The 23217-nt window shown below is 44.6% G+C and overlaps 1 protein-coding gene across 1 annotated transcript in view; it reads left to right on the top strand.

Annotated features, from left to right (window-relative positions):
• Window positions 1-800: 800 nt before the first annotated feature.
• Window positions 801-23217, top strand: part of HTRA3 (HtrA serine peptidase 3) — a 37223-nt gene continuing 14806 nt past the window's right edge. The window contains exons 1-5 of the mRNA XM_044418245.1: window positions 801-1197; window positions 11134-11233; window positions 13701-13923; window positions 17318-17512; window positions 18321-18353. Of these exons, the coding sequence (XP_044274180.1) occupies window positions 801-1197; window positions 11134-11233; window positions 13701-13923; window positions 17318-17512; window positions 18321-18353 (948 nt within the window). The remainder of the gene's footprint in view (window positions 1198-11133; window positions 11234-13700; window positions 13924-17317; window positions 17513-18320; window positions 18354-23217) is intronic.

The raw sequence follows: 23217 nt of genomic DNA, 5'->3' as shown, positions 1-23217 counted from the left end.
TAGCTATCCAGCACAATTCCCAGTTTCTGTATCTTGGTCAGTCACGGCTGGCTCGATCCCTTCGCGGTATAATGGAAGCATGTTTTGCTCCAACATCACTTACACTACTTGCATTTATGCTTACACTGAACTGTATGTGGCCCATTTGTCTAGGCTGAATTTGCCCATTTCGGCCTGCTTTGCAATTCCATTTTTTTTAAAAAAGCGAAGTTCTAAAACTTGCCTTCCGATTCATGGGCTGCTCCCTTCTTCGTTAGGAAAGAGGTAGACAATGTGATGCAACTTTTAGGGAAATACAGCCTCTCGTTTCAATAAGCGCTTTTAGTCACCCGCACTGTAGAAGATAGAAGGTTCAGTCACCTAACAAAACCCCAGTTCCTTCGTGAATGAGCACTCTGGCGCTCTGCTAACTGAAAACAGGGTCACCGGCACGGACACTTTGGTTCGCTAGCCAGTAAAACAGTCTGTCCCGACTCAGGACTGCGCAAGCGAGCTGCGAGCTGCTGCCAGCGCCGTCCGCCGGCTACGTGGTGTTTCTTCTCGCAGGTTACTGCGGATACACAATCCAAACACCAAGCAGGATTCCAGAAGAACTGAACCAAGCCGCAGTACAGACGGCGCGGGAGTCCCGCGCGGGAGGAGCGCACGCAAGCCCCGCCCCTTAATGGGCACGGCCCTCGCCGCTGTGCTGCGCTGATTGGGTCTGCGCTCCTGTCGGACAGTCTGGGAGAGCCTGGCGCGCCGCGGCTGCTGTTTGACGGCGCCTTTTGAACCGAGCTGTGTACTGCACTGTGCCAGCGATGAGGGCGCTGGTGCTTGTATTGTCGGTGTTGCTGGCGCCGAGTTGGGGAGAGCGATGTCCGGCGCGCTGCGACGTATCACGTTGCCCGAGCCCCAGCTGTCTGAGCGGCTACGTACCCGACGGCTGCAACTGCTGTTTGGTGTGCGCGGCGGGAGAGGGGGAGGCGTGCGGTCGCCCGGAGGACCCGCCGTGCGGCGATAGCCTCCAGTGCCGTTTCCTCGACGCGGGCCAGGCTCCCAACCAGGGTGTTTGCCTGTGCAAGCTCAGGGCGCCCGTCTGCGGCAGCGACGGCAGGACCTATGCCAATGTGTGCCGCCTGAAAACAGCCGAGCGCCAGGCCTTGCAGCAGGGGCTCCCGCCTGTTCGCCACGTCCAGAAGGGCGCCTGCCGAGCCGGTAAGAGCAAGAAGAGACGTACTAGCTCCTTGCACCTTCGACGGTGACCTGGTGCGGACGGTTCGAGGAGGTCCTGTTCTACCTGCCGCATTTCTAGTGTGTTGTTGTTGCTGCCGCCACCAGGCTTCAGACCTGAGTAGAGTTCCTTAGCACAGGGCTTGCGATGGTAGGATGAACCCCGCAGAGTTGCGCAACCCATGTGGTAATGCAGTGTTGCTACTCTAAAATTGCCAACAGTGGCAGACTGGAGGCTCAAGTTGGTCCTGGGAGATGGCTAATAAGTGGGGATGAAATGTAGAAACGGACTGCTGAGTATTGACCGGAAATGCAGACATCTGCTTAGTCATAGGAGTCATTCTCACTCCAATAAACTCAACCGTTGTATGGTAACAGTGACATCTTCCGTTTCCTCACTACTGTTCGATCTTTTACAGGCCTCATATCTTTCAACAATTTCTATTTCCAAAGGGCCATTTTGATTATCTGCTTCTTAATTATCACTTGAGAAATGCAGCATGGATTAAAGCTAGAGAACTACCAGAGTTCTTCAAAGAATTGAAGGTGGTATGATAGGTCAGTGGTGTTGACACTTTTCCCACTCTCAGTTCCACTGAACAGATTTTATAGGGTTTTCTGCACTTCTAAACCCTGCAAAATTTGCTGCCCCAGAGATTGAAAAAGAGATAAGTGTGCTGACCATTTGAAACTCTGCCTCTACCATACCACCTTCACCGAATTGTCATACATTATTATTTTGCAAGCTATTGCAGGGGAAAGCCAAACATTTGAATGGCACATTTGCATAACCCGATACAAAATTTTCATAATTCAAACCATTTTATTTTCTTTAGCCATTGTTCCAGTTTCTTTATCTTAACTACTTTCAGGGCCAAAGTAACCACAGTTGTCAGTACCAATCTGGCAGGAATTGCTTTCTCTCCTTCTTTATGGTAACGCACAGTAGAGAAGCTAGAAGAATATTAAGGCCTTGTTGATGGTAGTAAGATGTTTGTAAATGTGTTTGTAAATGCAGTGGTGCAGTTAGATTAGATAATTTTGTACTCTGGATTTGATGTTTTTCCTGGCATCTCCTCTTCACATACTTAATTTCAAAATTTAACCAACTATCCTATTTGTGTTTGGGAATCCTCCTCATTCTGCTCAGTGGGCCCTGGACTCCTGTCTCAAAGTCCTGCTCTCATGGCTCCCTTGGAGGTGAGGTAGGGACATACATCCTGGTAGGATCTTGAGCAAATGTGATGCCCAGATCATTCATTCTGTGCTAACTCAGTTGTTTAGTAACAGCATTCCAGCCAATAACTTCTTTCAGTGGACCATCATGCTCATCAGAAATAAACAGTCTGATTGCATAACTTTGCTACATCGGTTTTTTTAGTATAAAATGGAAGCAAATTTTGTATCCAAAACAAGAAAAGGAAAATTACATGTATGTGTTACTGTAGCTGTAGATGCTGAAGTCCCAGCAGTTCATTCTCCATCATAACCATGTGCTGGAGGTGCTTTATAGCAGAAAAAGGACAAGAAGGAAGAGAATACTTGGTCCTTCCCTTCTTAGCTGTTTTTATAAAACACACCCCATTCAGCTGCCTTTATCTCCTAGTGATAAACCTGCAAATGTCTTGAACTCACCCACCCCTCCCCTGGTAAAAACAGCAGGCCTAAAGAAAGGATTGAGTACTCCTTTTCGTACTTGCACTTGCAAGAATGAAGAAACCTTCCTGCTTGGAGTGTGCCATGCTCCTTGACCTGGGCACAAACTAGGTGTTTTATGCATTGACTTGAATGGCCTCCAGAAAGGCCATTAGAAGCTTTTTTTTGGGGGGGGGGGGAGTAGTTAAGCAGGGTGGGAGTTGACAGGCAAGTGAACTGAAAGGGTATGGGTTAAATGACGCCCACCCTCTGCTCTAATTTTCCATCCTTTCCAAGGTGTTTGCCCCTTTAAAAGCCATAGCCCATCTTAGGTGTAGCAATCTTGGTCTAATAAACCATAGTTCACCAGTCCAGGGAGGAACTGTATACACCTAAGATTCCTCCTTCCCCTTTTTCCTTTTCCTGCCTGGCTTGGGTGAAGCTTCCCACCTGCTTCTTAAATCATTTTCCTGGGATATCTGAAGGTGGAAGCTATGAATTAAGGATGCTCCACAAACCACGTTATCAAACCAGTAATGGATCCATAGCTTTATTGAATCTGGTTCCTGTCTGAACTGGGCCTGAGTGTTAGCCTCTCCTTCTTTAGCTTGCCAAATTGAGGTTGCACCAATAAATTAAAACACGCTATTAATCATTCTAGATAATGGCACAGGTTCCAGCTCAATCTACAATGTTAGACTACAACTTACATTCCCTGTTGGGTGATTTTGATACACAATTTTTAAAGATGTCACCTCTTGCTCTTACCTTCTGGCTTTGGATCACATCAGAAGTGGAATGCTTGACTAGATGAAAGCCCATTAGTTCTAGCACCCACTCAGAAGCTTCAAGAATTTCACAGGAAGACATGAATGTGGCAATGGCCTTTCTATTCTGGCTTGGCCTCAGCACATGGCCTCTTCTTCATTCCTCTGTGTATGAAGGTTCCATTTAGCTAGCATGGCAAAAGTAGCTGCAGTTCAGTCACTGCATTGTGTAGTGATCCCTGACCCTGAAGGGAACTGATTCCCAGAAGTAATTTTGTAAACATGAGCAATGCCATTGAGGACTTTCAAAAATGCATAAGATGTCCTGAGCACAGGTCTGATATTTTTCTTTGAACATAGCAACCCTGTGCACTCTTGCTTGGAAGAAAGGCCAGCTGGACACTGTGGTGCATCCTTCCAATCAATCAAAGGCTAGGGCTAGGCCATATAGTTGCAAATCAATTTGCATGTACGAAGATGTGAGCCACATCATATTCACTGTGGCTCACCTATAAGCATAAGATCAAACTGGTAGTGGGCACATCTGCATTGTTTATTTGTGACAGAAATGAGGCTTGGTATATTAGCTTGCTTAAAAGCAACATTCTTAGTTGTATTTCTGTCAAGATCTTCATGACTGATGGAGACCTTGGTTGAGTTTGGGCATAATGCTAAACCCACTTTTAGCAGAATGGGAATGAGTTTCAAATTCATGTAGTGCCCCTGTATATACAAGGCAGCTAAGAGGGAATGATGAATCCACTTTTAAATTAGCAGGGTTTTCTCACTACATCCAAACTGGTTAGTTTAAATGATGGCTTATTGAAACAAGCCAGAATCAGAAACTAGAGTTTAACTCTGGGTAGTTTCAGTAATCAGCTATAGTTTAACCAGTTTGCCCCTCTTGGATGTAAGTGGAAACTAAATTTAGTTTTAAAATGGAAGCTTCCAGTCATTCTGGAAGAAGAGAAGGAAACCGTTAGCTTAAAGCTTGGGGGAAGGCAGTTGGGTGGCATGGAGGTGTCTCTTTCTGCCCTTGGAACTCAGACGGGAATAGTCTTGTGAGCGGAAACATCAAGAAAGGGTTGTCTGTACACAAAAGGTCATTTTGCACAAAATAAGCTGGCCTCACACAATGGGTGAGTTCACTTGACATGGCAACCTACCATGTAAATAAGCTATGTCATGTGGGTTGTTTGCATATGTACATGCAGATTTCAAGGCTGGAAATAAATGGAGGTGAAACATAACATAAATTTCCTCTCCATTTACTTACAGCCATGCAATCTTGTATATTTGTCAGTAAAACAACAGGTGCAGATTTGATATGCTAGAGCCTATGAGTAATTTTATAGATATGTGCCATCAAAGTGAAGACATGCTGTTGACCTTGCCTTGTAATTCCTTGAATGGGTACACACAATACAGCAAGTAACCGATGTTAAAAAAGGTAGCTTGTCATGCTATCCAAACACAGTTGTGCTAACCAGCCATTGCAACTTATTGTATTGCCAGTCACTATAAAATACAGTGGTCTGTTCTAGGTTTCCTCCCTGCCACAATTAATTGTTGAGTCATCTGAACTTGGACCACACGACCCATTGTGGTAGAAATCCCAGAACAAGAGAGCCACTTGGCAAGAACAGCAGTTGCTGCCCTTGCCAAGCAGCTAGCCAGAGAGCACAGCTTGCAGCTGTTCTAGTTTGGTGCAAATGTCAGAGTCTCAGTTCCTCCTGCACCAGAGATGTTTTTTTGGAGCAGGAGCCAGTCCAAGAGGCGGGGTGGGGCTGCCCTGAATGGGTGGTGCCACCTGGCCGATTCCCTCCCCCACCTGAGAGGAAACCCCTCCAGGGGGAGGAGAAAGAATCAGCAGGGCATCAGTGCCCCCTGCTCCTCTTCCCACCCAACCCTTGTCTGTGCATAGCTTACTTTATGGGCCTGGTATTGCATGGCTGCCCTGTCCTGCACTTTTGTTTGTGTGCTGCTCTCTGAAATGATGCTTGTGAACAGCTTAAATAGATTAGGCACTTCTGCCTAAAGACGAGGTTCTGGAACTTCTAGTCAGGCACTTCTGGGGTCATTATACCACTGGGGCTGGCAGAGCAGGGGTGCTGTGGCAGCGTTGTGCATGTGGTGATGGATGGGTATGTGCTGGGGCACGTCTATGCTGTTTTGAGTTTGGATTTCTGGTTGATATTCTCCTCATCTTATGGGCTGAGCATATATAGAATACAGTGACTGTCATGCCAGCCTAATGGCTGTATCTTGCCTAACCCTGGCATAATTAGGTATAGTGCATCGATGCTTTTTTCTAAGCAAAATTTTGGTGTAAATACTTTTGACAATTGGAAATCTGCTACAGATAATCACACACCATGTAAAGTTAGCATGATATACATGTAAAAACAAAATCTAAAGGCAAATCAAACACAGTAAACCTGTGCTTTTTAGCACAACACAAATTTTTTTGGAAAACTTTCCCATCCAAAATTTCTCAGAAAATCTGCATCACTGGCTAGAAATGCAAACATGTAAAACTGTGGGTGTTCTTATTTTAGTTGTTTTCTACACATTTCAGACAGTCCAAAAATATTTATTTTGGTTTTCCCGGGAAAGAATAATAATATTTGAGATTTTGAACAACAGGCTATTTCACAGCTCTGTTGCATAGCTAAGTCATGAAAATAAATGGATAACAGACTGTGATTCTTTTAAATGAAAGAATAATTGTTTCATGTAATAAAGCAAGCCACTTGACAAAATTTTGATAAGGCTGATGGAATCTTTCTGAATTAATACTTGGCAGGAGAGACGAAAGCCCATATCTTGAAATTAATAACTGGCTCAAGTTGTGTATATAGAAATATGAATGGTATAAAAGTCTCATAGGATTTTCCACTACACTTCAGATTTAAAAAAAAAAACACTGGGAGGAAAATTTGGGGAGGATTTCAGATCATTGGAAGAGTGCTAAAAAAAAGGCATGATTAGGGAATTAAATGGGGATTGGAAAACACATAAACTGTTAAGCTTAAAGCATATCCTTGTTAATCAGTAAAAATAATTAAAGTTAATATTGTCATTTCCAGACAGTGCCACTGAGGATAGTTATGTCACTTAGCGCCATAGGGATCAATTTCATCCACTGTGCAATTTAACATCTATGTGAAGCAACTGGAAAAAGTTATCTCAGGATGTGGGCTGAGGTCCCTTTTTTCAAGTAGCCCAGACAAGGCAGTGGATGTCCTGAACAGGTGTCTGAGCAGGATAATGACCAATAAAGATAAGGCCAATATTACAAGCTCAGTCCAAAGAAGACAGAGATATTTTGTTGATCTTCTCCCCAGTTGAGAGTAGTGTTCAGCATGCTCTGGAGAGGTTCAGCTCTCCCTGAAGGATCAGATAAGCAGCTTGCCTTCAGGTGCTTAGAAATCCATCATTATTGCTTGAGGCACCAATGGCCTCGATGGCTAGGAGCCCCTTCTTCCAGCTTGGGGCCTATCTGGACTGAGATAGCCTGGTGAATTCACACCCAGCAATCTCCCAGTTTGATTGCTGCACTGCATTATACATTATACATAGACTAGCTTAGAGGATAAGTTAGAAATTTCAGTTTGTTCAGTATAGATCTGCTGGATTAACCATTCAGTTGTACCAGTTTCTGGGCCAATTCAAAATATTGTGTGTTGAGTTTTGCAGGAGTAAATGGCTTGCCCTCCGTATATATAATGCAGGACTAGACGACCTATTAGGACCTTTGAACACATTTCTCATTTTGGAGGATCTACAGAACCATGTGTCTTATGGTCATTTGGGCCCATGGGCATTTAGTTTGGAGATTCCAGTTTTTCGTTTTCTCCTTGCCTGTCTTTTCTCCCCTTCACCACCACTTAGTCCTCAGGTTTTCATAGAAGAGTTGGAAGAGGCCATGAAGGCCATCGAGTCCAACCCCTTGCTGTTGCAGGACACTATGTTACACCATCCCACTCAGATGCTGTCCAGGTTCTTTTTGAATGTCTCCAGTATGGGAGCATCCACCACCTCTCTAGGCAGTTGGTTTCACTGTTGTATTGCTCTGACCATGAGGAAGCTTTTCCTGATGTCCAGCCTGAATCTGGATTGCTGCAACTTGATTTGATTAATCCATATCCTACATTCTGGCATTAGCAAGACAAGATCTTGACCTTCCTTTTTGTGACAACCTTTGAGATACTTATAGAGGGATATCATGCACCCCTCAGTCTTCTCTTCTCCAGGTTGAACATGCCCAGTTCCCTCAGTCTCTCCTCATAGGGCAGTGTATCCAAATTCTGGATCATTTTTGCCACCCTCTGCTGGACTTATTCTAATTTACCTGCATCTTTCTTAAATGTTGGTGCCCAGAACTGGACACAGTATTCCAGGTGCGGTCTGACTAATGTGGAGTATAGAAGAACTACTACTTCTTGTGATTTGGAAGGAATACTTCTGTTAATGCATCCAAAAATAGCATTTGCCCTTTTGGCAGCCGCAGCACGTTGTTGGCTCATGTTTAACCTATTGTCCACAATTACTCCAAGATCTTTTTCTTGTCCAGTTCTGTTAAGCCACGTATTACCCATCTTGTATTGATGCATTTGGTTTCTTTTTCCTAGGTGGAGGACTTGGCACTTGTCCTTATTGAATTTCATTCTGTTGGTTTCAGCCCGGTGTTCAAGTTTATCAAGATTGCCCTGGATTTCATTCTGTCCTCTAGGGTGTTTGCTATTCTGTCCAGTTTTGTATCATCTGCAAATTTGATTAACTTTCCTTGTACTTCCTTATCTAAATCATTAGTAAAGATGTTGAAGAGCACTGGGCCCCGGTCTGAACCCTGTGGCACCCTACTACTTCTTGTTGTTGTTAGTCGCGAAGTTGTGTCCGACCCATCGTGACCCCATGGACAACATTCCTCCAGGCCTTCCTGTCCTCCACCATCCCCCGGAGTCCACTTAAGCTCACACCAACTGCTTCAGTGACTCCATCTAGCCACTTTATTCTCTGTCGCCCCCTTCTTCTTTTGCCATCTATTGTTCCCAGCATTAGACTCTTCTCCAGGGAGTCCTTCCTTCTCAGGTGGCCAAAGTATTTGAGTTTCATCTTCAGTATCTGGCCTTCTAAAGAGCAGTCAGGGTTACCGCCATCCAATTTGAGAAGGTTCTTCGAGCGAGCAAACGGCATGCGGGGTGAGGTGGGCGGCGGTAGGCATGTGTGTGGTTGCAGTGGGTCCTAATGGGCATGGCGGGCCGGATACAGCCCCCGGGCCTTAGTTTGAGGACCCCTGCTCTAGGGTGTTTGCTATTACACCCTGTTTTGTATTACCTGTGAATGTGATTATCTTTCCTTGTACTTCCTCATCTAAATCATTAATAAAGATGTTGAAGAGCACTGGGCCCAGGACTGATTCCTGTGGCACCCCACTAATTACCTTCATCCAATTTGAGAAGGTGCCATTGATGATCACTCTTTGTGACCAATTTAGCAGCCAATTCTGGATCCCCCTAATAGTTTTTTCATCTAGTCCAGTTTTTGCTAATTTGCTTATCCGAATATTGTGTGGCACTATGTCGAAAGCTTTGCTGAAGTCAAGGTTGATTATTTCCACAGTGTTCCATTTGTCCATTTGGGTAGTTACCCAGTCAAAAAATGAGATTAAATTAGTCTGGCAGGATTTATTTTTGATAAATCCATGCTGACTTCTATTAATCATTGCATTTTCCTCAAGATTATTATTATTTTTTTAAGCAGATGAATTTTTAAATTATTTGCTCCATACTTTTTCCAGGGATTGATGTCAGACTAACTGGTCTACAGTTCTCAGGTTCATCTTTTTCCCCTTTTTGAAGACAGGGGCAACATTAGCCCTTCTCCAGTCGTCCGGCACTTCTCCTGTTTTCCATGATTTATCGAAGATGATAGCCAGTGGTTCTGAGAGACTGGCTTTTTCTCCCCTCTTTTTTTCTTCTCTCTCTCCACACATGCCGCACTGTATTCTTGCCTCCTTTTTTCTCCTGCTGCTTCTGCCTCCTCTCCTATTTTGGTTTCTATCCTCCTCTGCAATGCCTTTCCCAATCCTCCTCCTTACACAGTTGCCATGATCACCAGTTTTTCCTCATAATTTAGATTTGGTTTCATGGTATGCATTTTTTTTAAAGTTCTGTAAGTCATTTTGGGTTTCTTTTTGAAAACACCAGGCTATAGGTTTCTAAATAAAGTACATTATTCCTTTTTTCAGTCCCTGTTTCAGAGCTACTTTGCTTTTTCAAGTGTCTTGCTCTTTGTAGCTGCAATCTGAGAGCAGCAAGAGTTACTCCAGGCCTTTATCATAGATAGGGTATCCCTTCTCCTTTTGGTCAGCATCTACCCCATGCTCCCTTCTCTCATTCCAACAGGAAAGCCAGGGCTATTCATTGCCACAGTGCTCCAGTTGGTATGTCTCAAGCATACCCTTTCCCTCTCTTTATTCCTTTCATAGCCATTTACTCAGTACTGAAGGCAATGGTCCTTACGTTCCATTTTATTTATCACACTAGGACAAACAGAAAGACATTACAGCAGTTGCCCACAACTCTGCAACTGGGCAGGTGCTGTTCTTGACACTGAAACTCCGCAGTTATTCCCAAATGCACAGCTGTATAGGCATGAATTCAAAAGTGTCTCTTCAAAAAGCTAAAAGCTCACCATCCAGCCTGACTGATTGTGAACAGAAGACTCCTTTTTCCTTCCCCTGGAACAATGAAAGTGGGGAAGGAAAGCTGCCACACTGTTCTGCAGACTGAAGTTCTTCCCACCAGTACCGCTCATAACTGTTTGTCATTTGTCCATGCCAGTCAGTAGGAAACAGCCACAGTAAATCACAATAAAAGATAATCATATAATGGGTCTACAGAGAGATGGAAGTCGGAGGAGGACTCAGGTTTGGTGAGTGTGCAGTGTGGGGTGCAACTGAACCAAATGTTCCAGTGTTGGGAAAACCCTTAGTACTTGATATAGCTTTGACATCACTTGGTGGACCATTTCCTTTTTCCACTCTGAAGTGTATGAAATGTCTGCTTGTGGTGTTCGATCTGTGCTGGCTGTTTCACCCATGAGTTGGGCCCCTTGTTTTTGCCCATATGGACTTTTCATAGAATTGCCTGTCAGCCACTTAATTTACTGTTCTGTGAGCTCTGCCTGATGACACTGAATTCTTGACAGAATGTTCTATATTTCAGCTCAGCCTAGCACGCCTTTATGATAGGGATGTGTGTGTCTACCTACTTTTGTGGTACAAAAGGAAATCACAATCCTTTTGCATCTCTACATGTCAGCATTATTTTTGCTCCTGCCTGATAATATAGGCAATGGCACTCCCTGTGAGTAGAAACAGTTATCCAGGCAAAACATTCTTGTAGTACAAGGAAAATGTTTGCATTGCAACTTCAACTTGTATAGCAATAAGCAAAATCTGTATTAATATATAGTTTCTTAATAAGATGTCCACATGTTTTTGCTAGTATAGGTCATCCAAAGCCAAACAGCCCAAGATTTAAGTTTAACTTCATTGCAGATGTGGTGGAGAAGATTGCACCAGCAGTAGTACATATTGAACTTTTCCTAAGGTGAGTTGCTAACATTTTAGGATAAAAAATTAAAATAATTTTGACTTAAATATATAAAGATTATCTATTTTAACAGATAACTACAGAGCTGCTCCAGAATTGCATATGGGTCCCATGCATTAAATTAATGTCTGTGTGGAGACTTGGTTGTGTCACCAAGTTGTGTAAAATACTTCCTATCTCTTATATTGCATATCGGCACTGAGAAGCCTGTTGGCAGAAGTAGCCAGGGAATGGTCTGCTTATTTAGTGTGAGCATAATAAGTTAACCTGGGTATAAATGGCAGCAGGGAATACCAGAAAAGTAAATTTCATGGTAAATGCAAGTTTGAGGTAATGATTTCTCTGCAGGAATGGTTCAAAATCTATAGTTTCATCATTTTGCACAGGGAACAGTTGCAACTGGACAAGTGATGCAGTATATCTGTGACCTGATACCCCATGTTTTTTTTATTCCCCTAAAAGCAGCTGCTGCTCCCTGCTCTGTGTCACCAGTTTGCATTGGTATCATCATGCTGGTGATGAGTTCGACTCTCTGCCTGCATCAGTTCCTAGATGGAACTTGTTCATCCCCCAAAGTTGTAGGTCTGCATCCCTCCACTGGTGGCTCATGCGAAGACCTTTTTATTTTGCTGGTATTTTAAGTGTTAATCTGTTTTCAGTGGCATTTTAATAGAATTTGGTATAGAAACATACTAACAGAATTAAGTCAGAAGGGGTCTTCTGGGCCATCTAGTCTGACCCCTGGTTCCAGCCAGCTCCACTCATGACATGCCTACCATGTGCATGTCCAGCCTTTCCTTAAACACCCTCACCGTTGGGCCTTCAACCACCTCCCGTGGAAGCCCATTCCATACCCTCAGGGTCCTAACCGTCAGGAAGTGCTTCCTGGCATCCAAACTGAACCTTAGTTCCCTGAGCTTTGCTCCATTGGAACACATCCTGCCCTCCACTGCAGGGCAAAAAAGGTCATGACCCACCTCTGCATGGCACCCCCTCATGTACCTGTATGACATTAACATACCACCTTTGAGGCTCCTCCCCTCAAGGCTGAAGAGACCCAGCTCCCTCAGTCTCTCCTCATATGGCTTTCCCTGCAAACCAGCCACCATCCTAGTGGCCCTTTGCTGCACTGCTTCCAACCTTGCTATATCCCTCTTGTAATGAGGGACCCAGAATTGACCACAACACACCAGTTGTGGGTGCACCAGAGTTGTATAGAGTGGCAGTAATACCTCTTTCAATTTAGAAGCCGTGCTTCTGGCTACGCATCCAAGGGTGGCGTTTACCCTCTTGGCTGCTGCATCAAACTGCTGGCTCATGTTTAGTCTGTAGTTGACCAGCACCACAGGATCCTTTTCACAAGTGCTGCTCTCCAGCCATTTGTCTCCTAACCTGTACTTATGACACCCATTCCTATGCACTAAGTGCAAGACCTTGCACTTATCTGCATTGAACACCATTGTGTTGCCCCTTGCCCACTTCCATAGTCTGTCCAGATTTTTTTGGATCCGAAGTACCTGCTCATCAGTTGTGGCTACCGCCCCCATTTTGTGGTACGGTGCATTTTTTTGTCTTGTTGTTTTATTGTTATTTGATCGTTGTGTTTTTCTATGGTTTACTGTTGTAACCCACCCAGGGAGCCATGTGGCTGGCAGGCTAGAAATCAAATAATAAATTAGTTAAGTAATCATAACCCAGTCCACGGCCAACCCTGCAGCCTCAATCTATGTGAGTAGCTGCTTTTCAAAAGATAAAAAGACACTAGGAAATATTTACTATGAAATATTTGTATTCCACCTTTTAGAACCAGTTCTTCACAACCGAGTTACAAAATAACCATAAAATAGGCCAATGCATCAGATGTGGACAACTCCCAGTATTGCGGGGCCACATTGCTCCCCCAGTCCTGCTCTTAGTGACTTATGCTGCCAAACTTTGGTGGTGCAGTGGCACCAACAGCAAGGAAAAATATCCTGTCTTTAAAAGCTAAAAGTGTGGTTTGCTGTTGAAATTAAGTGGCACAAGAGAGGCCGTACGAGCTGTTCAATAGCAGAACAGCCTCATCTGCACAGCCACACCACTGAATTTTGGTAGCAAAGTACTCTTGGCTTTTGAAGGCAAGGCTGCTTCTACTTTCAGCTGTACCATTGCATTTCAGCAGCAAATTTGGCAGTACAGCAGCAGTGGGTTATAAGGGACACAAAAAGGGCCACAGGAGCCTGCATGTGAGGGTTGTGTATTGCCCATTCCTTCACTACATAAAAATAATCAGGATTGTTTAAAACATCATGAGCAAGCACAAACTCTGCCTAGCAAGGACTTGGCAAAATAAAAAATCAACCAAAGGCAGTGTCTGCCTGTGTTTGATGGTTTCTGAAACACAAATGTAGATAATTGTTGTGTCCTTCAATATTTTTCTGTAAGCTGTTTTGATTAACAGATGTCCTTGGCATTTGTTTTACAGGCATCCTTTGTTTGGCCGTAATGTTCCTCTTTCCAGTGGATCTGGGTTTATTATGTCAGACACAGGTTTAATTGTAACCAATGCCCATGTAGTCTCCAGCAGCAGTACAGTGACTGGACGGCAACAGTTAAAAGTGCAACTACAGAATGGGGATACGTATGAAGCAACAATCAAAGACATTGATAAAAAATCTGACATTGCAACAATAAAAATCAATCCACTGGTAAGCTGAGAAAAGAATACTGCAGTGCACTACACATGAAGCTACCCCTGAAAAGTGCTTGGAATTTATAGCTAGTGCAGGATGTAGTCACTAGACTTTAAGAGTACAGTAGTCCCTCGAAATTCCCAGGGGTTACGTTCCCCAAAGCACCTGCGAATTGTGAAAAACTGCGAATTTGGTGCCGGCGATGGGCGCCGGCTGCCAAGGTGGTGCGGGTGAGAGGCACGAGCTGGACTGGGGGACGGGTGTGCGCGCATGGTGAGGCAGGGGCAGGGGTGTGCGTGCGCACGCAGAAATCGTTTTCTCCGAGCGAGTCCAAACTCAGAGCTAACAATATCCTTGCAAGTAAGCAGCCGCACAGTGAGGAGATCGGCTTGGACTCGCTTGGAGAAAAATCCAGCGAAAGACCGAAGCAGCAATTGCTGACCTGCGACTTCACAGGGGTATACTGTACTTTGAAGTATTAGAATAACTTAACTGGATTTCAGTCTTTTCTGGGCACAATTCAAGGTGCTGTGATTTGTCCAGTAATGTCCTAGATTATTTCAAGTGAGGCTATTTGGAGGACTATCTCCTTCCATATGAACCTGCCCCCAAGTTCTGTAATACGTCCACCTCCAAGAAAGACTAGCATGGTGAATACTCAAGACAGAATGTTTCCAGGAGCAGCACCCCGCTTACGGAACCTTTTTCTCATGCCAAAGTAAGACTGGTCCCTTCCTTATTTTGACTGAGATGAACAGTGAAGTCTGTTCTTTCCAGTCAGGCTTTTAAGTCACTCTTCAATTTTAATTTTCATGCCCATTTGTAAAGTTAATAAATAAGTGCACCCAATATTTGCCAAATACAGATTGCATATAAACCAATAAGTCTAGTCTTTTGTAGCCCTTGTCTCTTTCTTGAGGCATTGTCCATCCATGTGAACATGTGTTAATTAAAATTCAAATTAAATTTGTACTTGAAGTGGATCAAATATTTTTTCCAAATTTCAGACCCTTTTCTGGCCTTTATTTCATGTGTTTCAGCCTTTCTGCAAGGAAATGGCACTCAAGGCTACTTACAATCATAGCCAACCTGGTATGTCTTCTCTAGTAAGATAAATACATCAGCATGCAAGTTCTTTAGGTTATGTAGGGCCTGGTCCTTACTGAATATTCATTCAGATGGCAAGGTTGGTGGCGCAGGCTTGAAAAACAGAGTTCAGTCTATGAAGTTTGTGCTAGAGACACAGTGCAGGAGATCATAGAATAGCAGAGTTGGAAAGGGCCAGAGGGCCATCAGGTCCAACCCCCTGCTCAGTGCAGGACTCCAGTTTAAAACATCCCTCACAGATGGCTGCCCAGTTGCATTTTGAATGTCTCTAGTATGGGAGAGCCCACAGCTCCCTAGTTAATTAGTTCCATTGCCGTAGTGCTCTAACAGTCAGGAAATGTTTCCTGATATTAAGCCAGAATCTGAAACTTGAGCCTATTAATGCCACCAAAAATAGAATTTGCCCCTTTTTCAGCCACATCACATTATTGACTCATTTAGCTTGCAATCTGCAACACTTCCAAAATCTTTCTCATTTGCAGTATTGTTGAGCCAAGTACTCTCAATCTTGTAATGATGCATTTGGTTTCTTTTTTCTAGATGTAGAACTTGACGTTTGTTCCTATTGTATTTCAGTCTGTTGTTTTCTGCTCAGGTCTCCAACCTATCAGGACCACCTTGAATCTTCTTTTTGTCTTCCAGGGTATTAGCTATCCCACCCTGTTTGTGTCTTCTGTAAATTTGATCATCGTTTCCTGATCATTAATGAAAGTGTTGAAGAGTGCTGGGCCCAAGACTGAACCCTGCAGTACCTCACTCAAAGGTGTCCTTGATGAGCACCCTTTGAGTCTGATTCTGTAGCCAACTGTGGAGTCACCTGATTGTTGTTCCATCCAGCCCACTTTTAGCTAGATTTTTCATCAGGATATCCTGGGACACTTGGTCAAAAGCTTTGCTGAAATCTAGATAAATTATGTCCACAGCATTCCCACAGTCTCTCAGGGAGGTTACCCAGACAAAAAATGAAACCAGTTGAGTCTGGCAGAATTTATGCTTGAGAAATCTGTTTTAGCTTCTAGTAATCAATGCATTGCTTTCAAGGTGTTTGCAGACTGATTGCTTTATAATCTGCTCCAGAATTTTCCCAGAGCTGGAGGTTAGAATGATTGGTCTGTAGAACCCAGGTTCTTCTTCTTTTTCTTTCTTGAAGATAGAGACAAGATGAGCACTTCTCTAGTCATCTGGCACTTTCCCTGTCCTCTCCATAATTTCTCAAAGATAATAGACAATGGTTCTGAGAGGGCTGGGGTTAGGGTTCTGAGAGTTCTTCTGCCAGCTCCTTTAAGACTCTAGAATGGAGTTCATTGGGCCCTAGAGATTTGCTCTTATTCAACCCAATTAGATGATCCTTGACCATTTGTCTATCAATCTTGAGCTGCCATCCTGTTCCTTCAGCTTGCATTTCCCTTTATTCATAAGGTCATAGATCTTCTTTTGGGAGAAGACTGAGCCAAAGTAGGAATTGAGTACTTCTTTTTTTGGTCACCTGTTATCATTTGCCATCAACACTGAGTAGCTGAACCCCCATCTCTGTCCTCTGTCTTTTACTTTGAACATATTTGACAACGGTTTTTTTGTCACTTCACTAGTCTTGGTTCATTCCTTTAGAATTTCTTGTAAACCACCCAGAGCCTAAGGGAATGAAGCGGTATATAAATATTGAGCTAAATAAAAATAAAATCAATTTCCTAGCCTTAGCCTTCCTGATGCCATCCTTGCAATTCCATGCTACCTGCCTGTAGTCTTCCTTTGTAGCCTGGCCTTTCTTCCAGTTCCTATACATGCCCCCTTTTGTTTTCAGATAATCTCTAAGCATTTTGTGAACCCACATGGAATGTTGTCTTCTACCATTGCTCCATGTTGGAACTGTTTACAATTGCACCTTTAGAATTTCCCTTTTAAAAAAAAATTCTCACCCATCTTGGATTCCTTTTCTTTGTAGGCACTTGCCATAGGACTTAATCATTGTTCTGAGTTCATTAAAATGGCCTTTCCCAAAATCCAGGTACATGTTTGCTTACATTTGCCTTCTACTTCCATGGTGTGAGACAGACATATGCGCATGGTGTGTGTGCACGCACGCACACACACACGCCTTACTGTAAGTGGTAGGGACTTCCTTCAGAGTAACCATGTGAACTTTATTGTTGAGAAAAAATGTGAATGCAAAACACTCATAGTTCCACCCTTTGTGACATTACTTTTGATTGCAGGAATAGCCTTTCCTGCTTGACCAAACTTTATCAGAAGTGAGCATGATAATTTGATTTGCTCAGACATAACCAGGATTTTTGCTTTCCAGAAAAAATTGCCGGCCTTGTCAATGGGCCAGTCTGGTGATCTGAGGCCTGGGGAATTTGTTGTGGCTATTGGGAGCCCTTTCGCATTACAGAACACTGTAACAACAGGCATTGTCAGCACAGCACAACGTGATGGCAAGGAGCTGGGCTTGAAGGATTCTGATATGGACTACATTCAGACTGATGCCATTATCAATGTAAGTGAATGCTCTGTGGCTTCAGTAATCTCTAAACTACTGAAGTACCAGAGATAGTCCTTTTCTGTCAGCCCATCTGTGAAATCACTGATAAAGGAAATGCTGTCAAGTATCGCAGCTGGCAGTTTCTTTAGTTTGCAGGCACCCAGCACATCCTGCCATAGTTCTTTTGGCTGCTTCAGAGAAACCACTACTTCAAAACTACCTTAAGTCGACATGGTAAAATTACAAAGACCACTTGAGTATAGTGGTATGTTTTCTATTTATTGATATAAATGCTTCAACTTATCTCTTTGTTTTTTTAAGCTTGTAGAATTTGGTGCAACTCTTTCATGTGTTACCTGGTCTTCCCACAGGTGTGAGTACAAACACTGAGACAGACAGGAGAGGAACTGTGGGAGGACAGCTCCATGGCTGTCCAATTCATCTACTTTTGCCTTTCTCTAGTGTGACAAAGTGGCTTTTTATAGATGTAGACGCAAAAGGCAGTAACATGTGATTAATGAAAAAACATGAATTGATTTTCCTACAACTTTCAATTTGATCCTTAAGCAAATAAGTGTGCAATCCTATGCAAGTTTAATCAGAAAAAATTACTGTGACTCCCAACTATATGCCAGCCATCATCCCAGTTGTCAGATTTTGTTCTCTTAAGTATACATAGGAATTTGCCCCAAGTCAGTGAAATGTATGTGTGAATCTCTTTGTGAGGCACAGAATGTGAAATGTCTGCTTAATGGATACATGCCTCTGCAATACAATTTTGACATTTTGAATGTACGCTCACTTTTCTTTTATTATTTTACAGTACGGAAACTCAGGAGGACCACTGGTAAACTTGGTAGGAGCTTCTTACATTAACAGAGCCCAATTAAAATTATTTGTTCACATAATGTGGTTGTTTCAAAATGGGGGAAATCCAAAATACTTATTAAAATGTTTCTCTTTATTACCTCAAATCCAGTAGTTCTGGGGGACTTGTCAGGTGAAAGCAAATGTTTTCAGAAATCACAAAATCACAGTCTATTAGTTCTTTTTTTCCCAAGCCGTGAAAACAGGAGTGTAAAGCAGACAGAGCCACAAAAACACTATCTCTGTCTCACCTAATCTAAACTAGATTCTGTACTCTTCATGACCAGGCTGAGACTTTCCAAAGTCTCAGGATGAGAGAGGTCATGCCCAGCCCTGCTTTTCCTTAAACAAAGATGCTGGACACCCCTATATATGCAGTGCTCCATCACTGAGCTATGGCAGATGCCTTGGGTTTGTTTATTTATTTTGAAAATGCTGTAGAAGCCTGACCTTCTGGTCCAGTGGGCAAGGTACAATGGCCAGTGCATCAGTCCAACATCAGAAATAGGGAATTTATTTTGCTCTCTGTAACCTTCTCATTTTTTTCAAGCACAAGTACATTCCATCCCATTTCCACATCAGTTTGTGAATTTTTAAAAGTCTGTATTTGTACACATTCTTCATTGTGGCCTCTGTGCATCACACATTATGGGTGCTGTGCCTGCGCAGTGCCTGTAACTGGGAAGATTTAACCGCTTTAATGGTTTTTGGCAGGAACTCTGCACCCTCCCCCCTTATAGTATAAATGGGCGGAGTGCCTGCCATTTCCCCAGTCTCCTTGCAACCACCATTCGCTGTGCCTCAAGCCTTTCACTGTTTCTCTTGTACCTATATTTGCCGTTGTTTGCATAAACTCTCTGCTTTTCTCTCTTGTTCAATTTCCTTTCCTAAGTTATAACTACCTAATCCCCCCCCCCCGTTCTAGTTTTCTCCCCTTTCTATCGTTATTCTTGTTATATCTTTCTCTCGTTCGCTATCCTCTCTTTTCTTCAGTGGCTCAGCGAGTGGCATTTTGTAAGTGTTCCCAGTGCGGGGCTAAAATTGGGAGACATCTAGAGCGTAGGTGGAGGAAATCACGGGATGAATCTGACCGAACACACTTGAGAGCCCATTATCGGGCCTATGCTGTGGCACCACCTTCTGAAATTGGCCATTGAGATAGGAGCGGAACCACCGCCACTTGGTGCCTCCAACTCCCAGTCCTGCCAGCCTATTCAGAAGGATACCATGGTCGATGGTATCGAAAGCCGCTGAGAGGTCCAGGAGAACTAACAGGAACGCACTCCCCCTGTCTCTCTCCCTGCACAGGTCATTGTACAGGGCGACCAAGGCAGATTCAACATCTACATGAAACCGCTGGGAGAGGTCATTAGGAGGTGTAGGCTGCGGAATCATCAGTACGCTGATGATACCCAGCTCTACCTCTCATTCTCAACTAATCCAGGTGAGGCGGTGGCTGTACTGAACCAGTGCCTGGCCGAGGTAATGGGCTGGATGAGGGCCAATAAACTGAGGCTCAATCCAGACAAGATGGAGGTCCTGTTGGTAGGTGGGTCGGGCTTCGGGATGGGGGACCTGGACCTTGTCCTGAATGGGGTTGCACTCCCTCTTAGGGACAGGGCACGCAGCTTGGGAGTGCTCCTCGACCTGGAGCAGTCATTAGAAGCTCAAGTAACAGCGGTGGCAAGGAGCGCTTTGCTTCAGCTTCGGCTGATTCATCAGCTGCGTCCCTACCTGGAGAACGACTGCCTGGCAACTGTGACACATGCATTGGTAACTTCCCGATTAGATTTCTGTAACGTGCTCTACATGAGGCTACCCTTGAAGACGGTCCGGATACTTCAATTGGTGCAAAATAGACCTGCCAGGTTGCTGATGGGGACTGGGCATTGTTCTCATATAACCCCAGTTCTCCGTCAGCTTCACTGGCTCCCCATTGAAGTCCGGGCCCAATTCAAGGTGTTGGTTATCACCTATAAAGCCCTCAACAGCTTGGGACCTGGTTATCTAAAGGAGCACTTGCGTCCATATATGCACTCCCACCCCCTGAGATCGGCGGACGAGGCCCTTCTCCGGGAGCCCTCTGTGAAGGACATTAGAAGGGTGGGTACCCAGAGGAGGGCCTTCTCTGCGGTGGCGCCCCACCTGTGGAATGCGCTCCCCAGAGAGGTCCGCCTGGCACCATCCTTATTTGTTTTTCGGTGCCAGGCCAAGACTTTTTTATTTAAATGATATTTTAATTGTTAATTGGTTGTTGTTATTTATTGGTTTTAAATTATGGCCGAGATTCTCCGAATTTTTAATGTTGTTCTATTCTATGATTATTTATTTTCCTTGTGAGCCGCCCCGAGGCTTCTGCGATGGATGCGGCATAGAAATGTTATAAATAAAATAAAATAAATAAATAAAATGTCCCCCACTGATCCACACGACCTGTGCCTTCTTTGCTTGGGGGAAGGCCACAGGATTGATAAGTGTGGCCATTGCCAGTCCTTTACAAGGTAGGCCCGTAAGAATCGGGAGAACCGCCTTTGGAAGATCCCATGGAACCAGGCTTTGGTTGCCTCTAATCAGGTCTCGACCGCTCCTCCTCCTCATCCATCGGCTGATAGTACAACTCCTAAGGAGACTAAACGCTCCTCTCTTTCTCGTCATCACAAGCAGAAGGTGAAGAGAAAGCACCTTGGATCCAATGAACCTTCGGCGCCTAAGAAAGCCAAGAAGGACAAGGCAGATAAATCGGATTGCAAGCATAAAAAGCTTGCCAAGCGGCCACAAGGAGACTCGGTTTCAGCCACTCCGTCAGTACTGACTGCTGTTCCGATCCCGACACTGACCGGTCTGAATATCCAATCAGTCATGCAGCTGACCCCACCAGGATCTCCTCTGAGAATCGTCATCTTGGCCCCATTGACTCCAGACCTCTCATAGGCTGTTCTTAGAGGGTCCATGTCTGATGGTGAGATCCGGGACTCACCTCCACGATCTCAGACTGGACTACCATTGGCACATTCAGTGCTGAACTCCAGTGCTGACTTCTCCTGAGGCTTCTCCGCGGGCTCCGCCTCAGTCGCAGATTCACCAACAACAGCACGCTCCGGTTCCACCTTCTAAGTTCTGGGTGCCCATGCCATACGGTGACATCAGCCCATCTCAGTCCTACCCATGGGATTACTACCCACCGTATGGCTACTATCCAAGCCTTTCATCCGCCCACATCATTCGACACCTCATCCGTTTCTGAGAATTGGGGGTTGCTCTCCCCCAGCCTCCTCCTTCTCCAGCTGGTTCATCCTCCAGTCCCCCGTATCATTCCAATCTGGATTCGGAGGACTTGGAGCAGGCATCTTACCTCACCTGACGCGGTCATCTCCACACAGGGTCCCGGCATCTCCAGCTTCAGAGAACTGTAGGCTCTACTGACCAGGTCGTTGAAGACCGATGTACAGAATCGCACCGATACCAACCAAGATAACATCTATGACATTGTCAGGAAGGAAGAGTCTTCTACCATCTCCTTGCCGTTTATTACGACTCTTCGGCAAGCCATGACTGACACCTGACAGTTACCAAACCAGCCACACCTGACCTGAACACTCGTGTCCACGTATAAGGTTCGGGAACAAGACATCCCATTCCTTTTGAAGTACCCCAAGCCTAACTCGATTGTCATCGAGTCCTCTCAAGGTTGGGAAAATAAGGAGCACTCTACTCCTAAAGATAAGGAAGGCTGCAAAATCGACATGATGTATTGCCGAATCTATGCTGCCATGGGACTCAGGGTTCACATTTTCAATTATGAAGCTACAATGGCCAGATAGCAGTACTTTCTGAAGCAGAAGCTGGAATCCATCACCTCGAGTCTCCCCAGAACAGCAGAGGGACCTTACTCGTGTCTTTACCTGCAAAGCCATGCAGCTGGCCATCGAACAACTAAATATGGCAAGACATCATGTCGATTGCGATTGAAGGGGTCTCATCGGTGCCATCGCCCTCACTGTCTGCACCCATCTGAGGCTACAAGGCATCCACATCTACCCTTATCTCGATGACTGGCTGATCATCTCCTCTTTGAGGGAAGGTCTCCTAGCAGCCATCGATACTATTTGTGCCCTCCTTGATAAACTTGGACTGTGTATTAATGCTGAAAAACCCTGCCTCGTTCCTTCACAGGTCATCAACTTCATCGGAGCTTGCCTCAACTCACTTTCCACCCGTCTTTTCTCCCTCGGGCTCAAAAGGACAAGCTGTGTTCCTTCATTCATCGGATCTCCATGCATTGGACTGTTTCCGCGCTGTCCGTACAAAAGCTGCTTGGACATATGGCTTCCATGGTCTTGGTGGTTTCCAATGCCAAATTGCAGATGAGACCATTGTAGCTATGGTTCAACCGTCTCTTCCATCCGCAACACGACCAACCTCATTGCCTGCTTCAACCACCTGCCTTGGATTCTGTCATGGTGGACCGTGGAGAACAACTTATCTGTTGGGGTCCCATTTCGACAGCCTCAGCTGGCTCTGACACTCTACACTGATGCTTCCCTTGCGGAATGGGTAGCACACTGTTCCGACTTCTGCATTCAGGGAACTTGGCAGGGACACAGGACCTCCAGATATATCAATTATCTGGAACTTCTGGCAGTCTTCAAAGCCCTCTGGTACTTTGAGAATCTCCTTTGGAACCAAGTCATTCAGATCACTTCGGACAATGTAGTCTTAGTGTTTTACATCAACAAACAGGGAGGCACAAAATCTGCCCTGCTGGCTTATCTTGCCCTCTGTCTATGGGACTGGTGTATTGCAAGGAGGATTGTCCCTCTCACTGTTCATCTGGCAGGAGCTGACAATGAGGA

The sequence above is a fragment of the Varanus komodoensis genome, unplaced genomic scaffold (assembly GCF_004798865.1).
Source record: "Varanus komodoensis strain SLA01 unplaced genomic scaffold, ASM479886v1 scaffold9, whole genome shotgun sequence".
Classification (NCBI taxonomy): domain Eukaryota; kingdom Metazoa; phylum Chordata; class Lepidosauria; order Squamata; family Varanidae; genus Varanus; species Varanus komodoensis.
The sequence above is the reverse complement of the archived record's forward strand: the minus strand, read 5'-3'. Positions and strand labels throughout refer to the sequence as shown.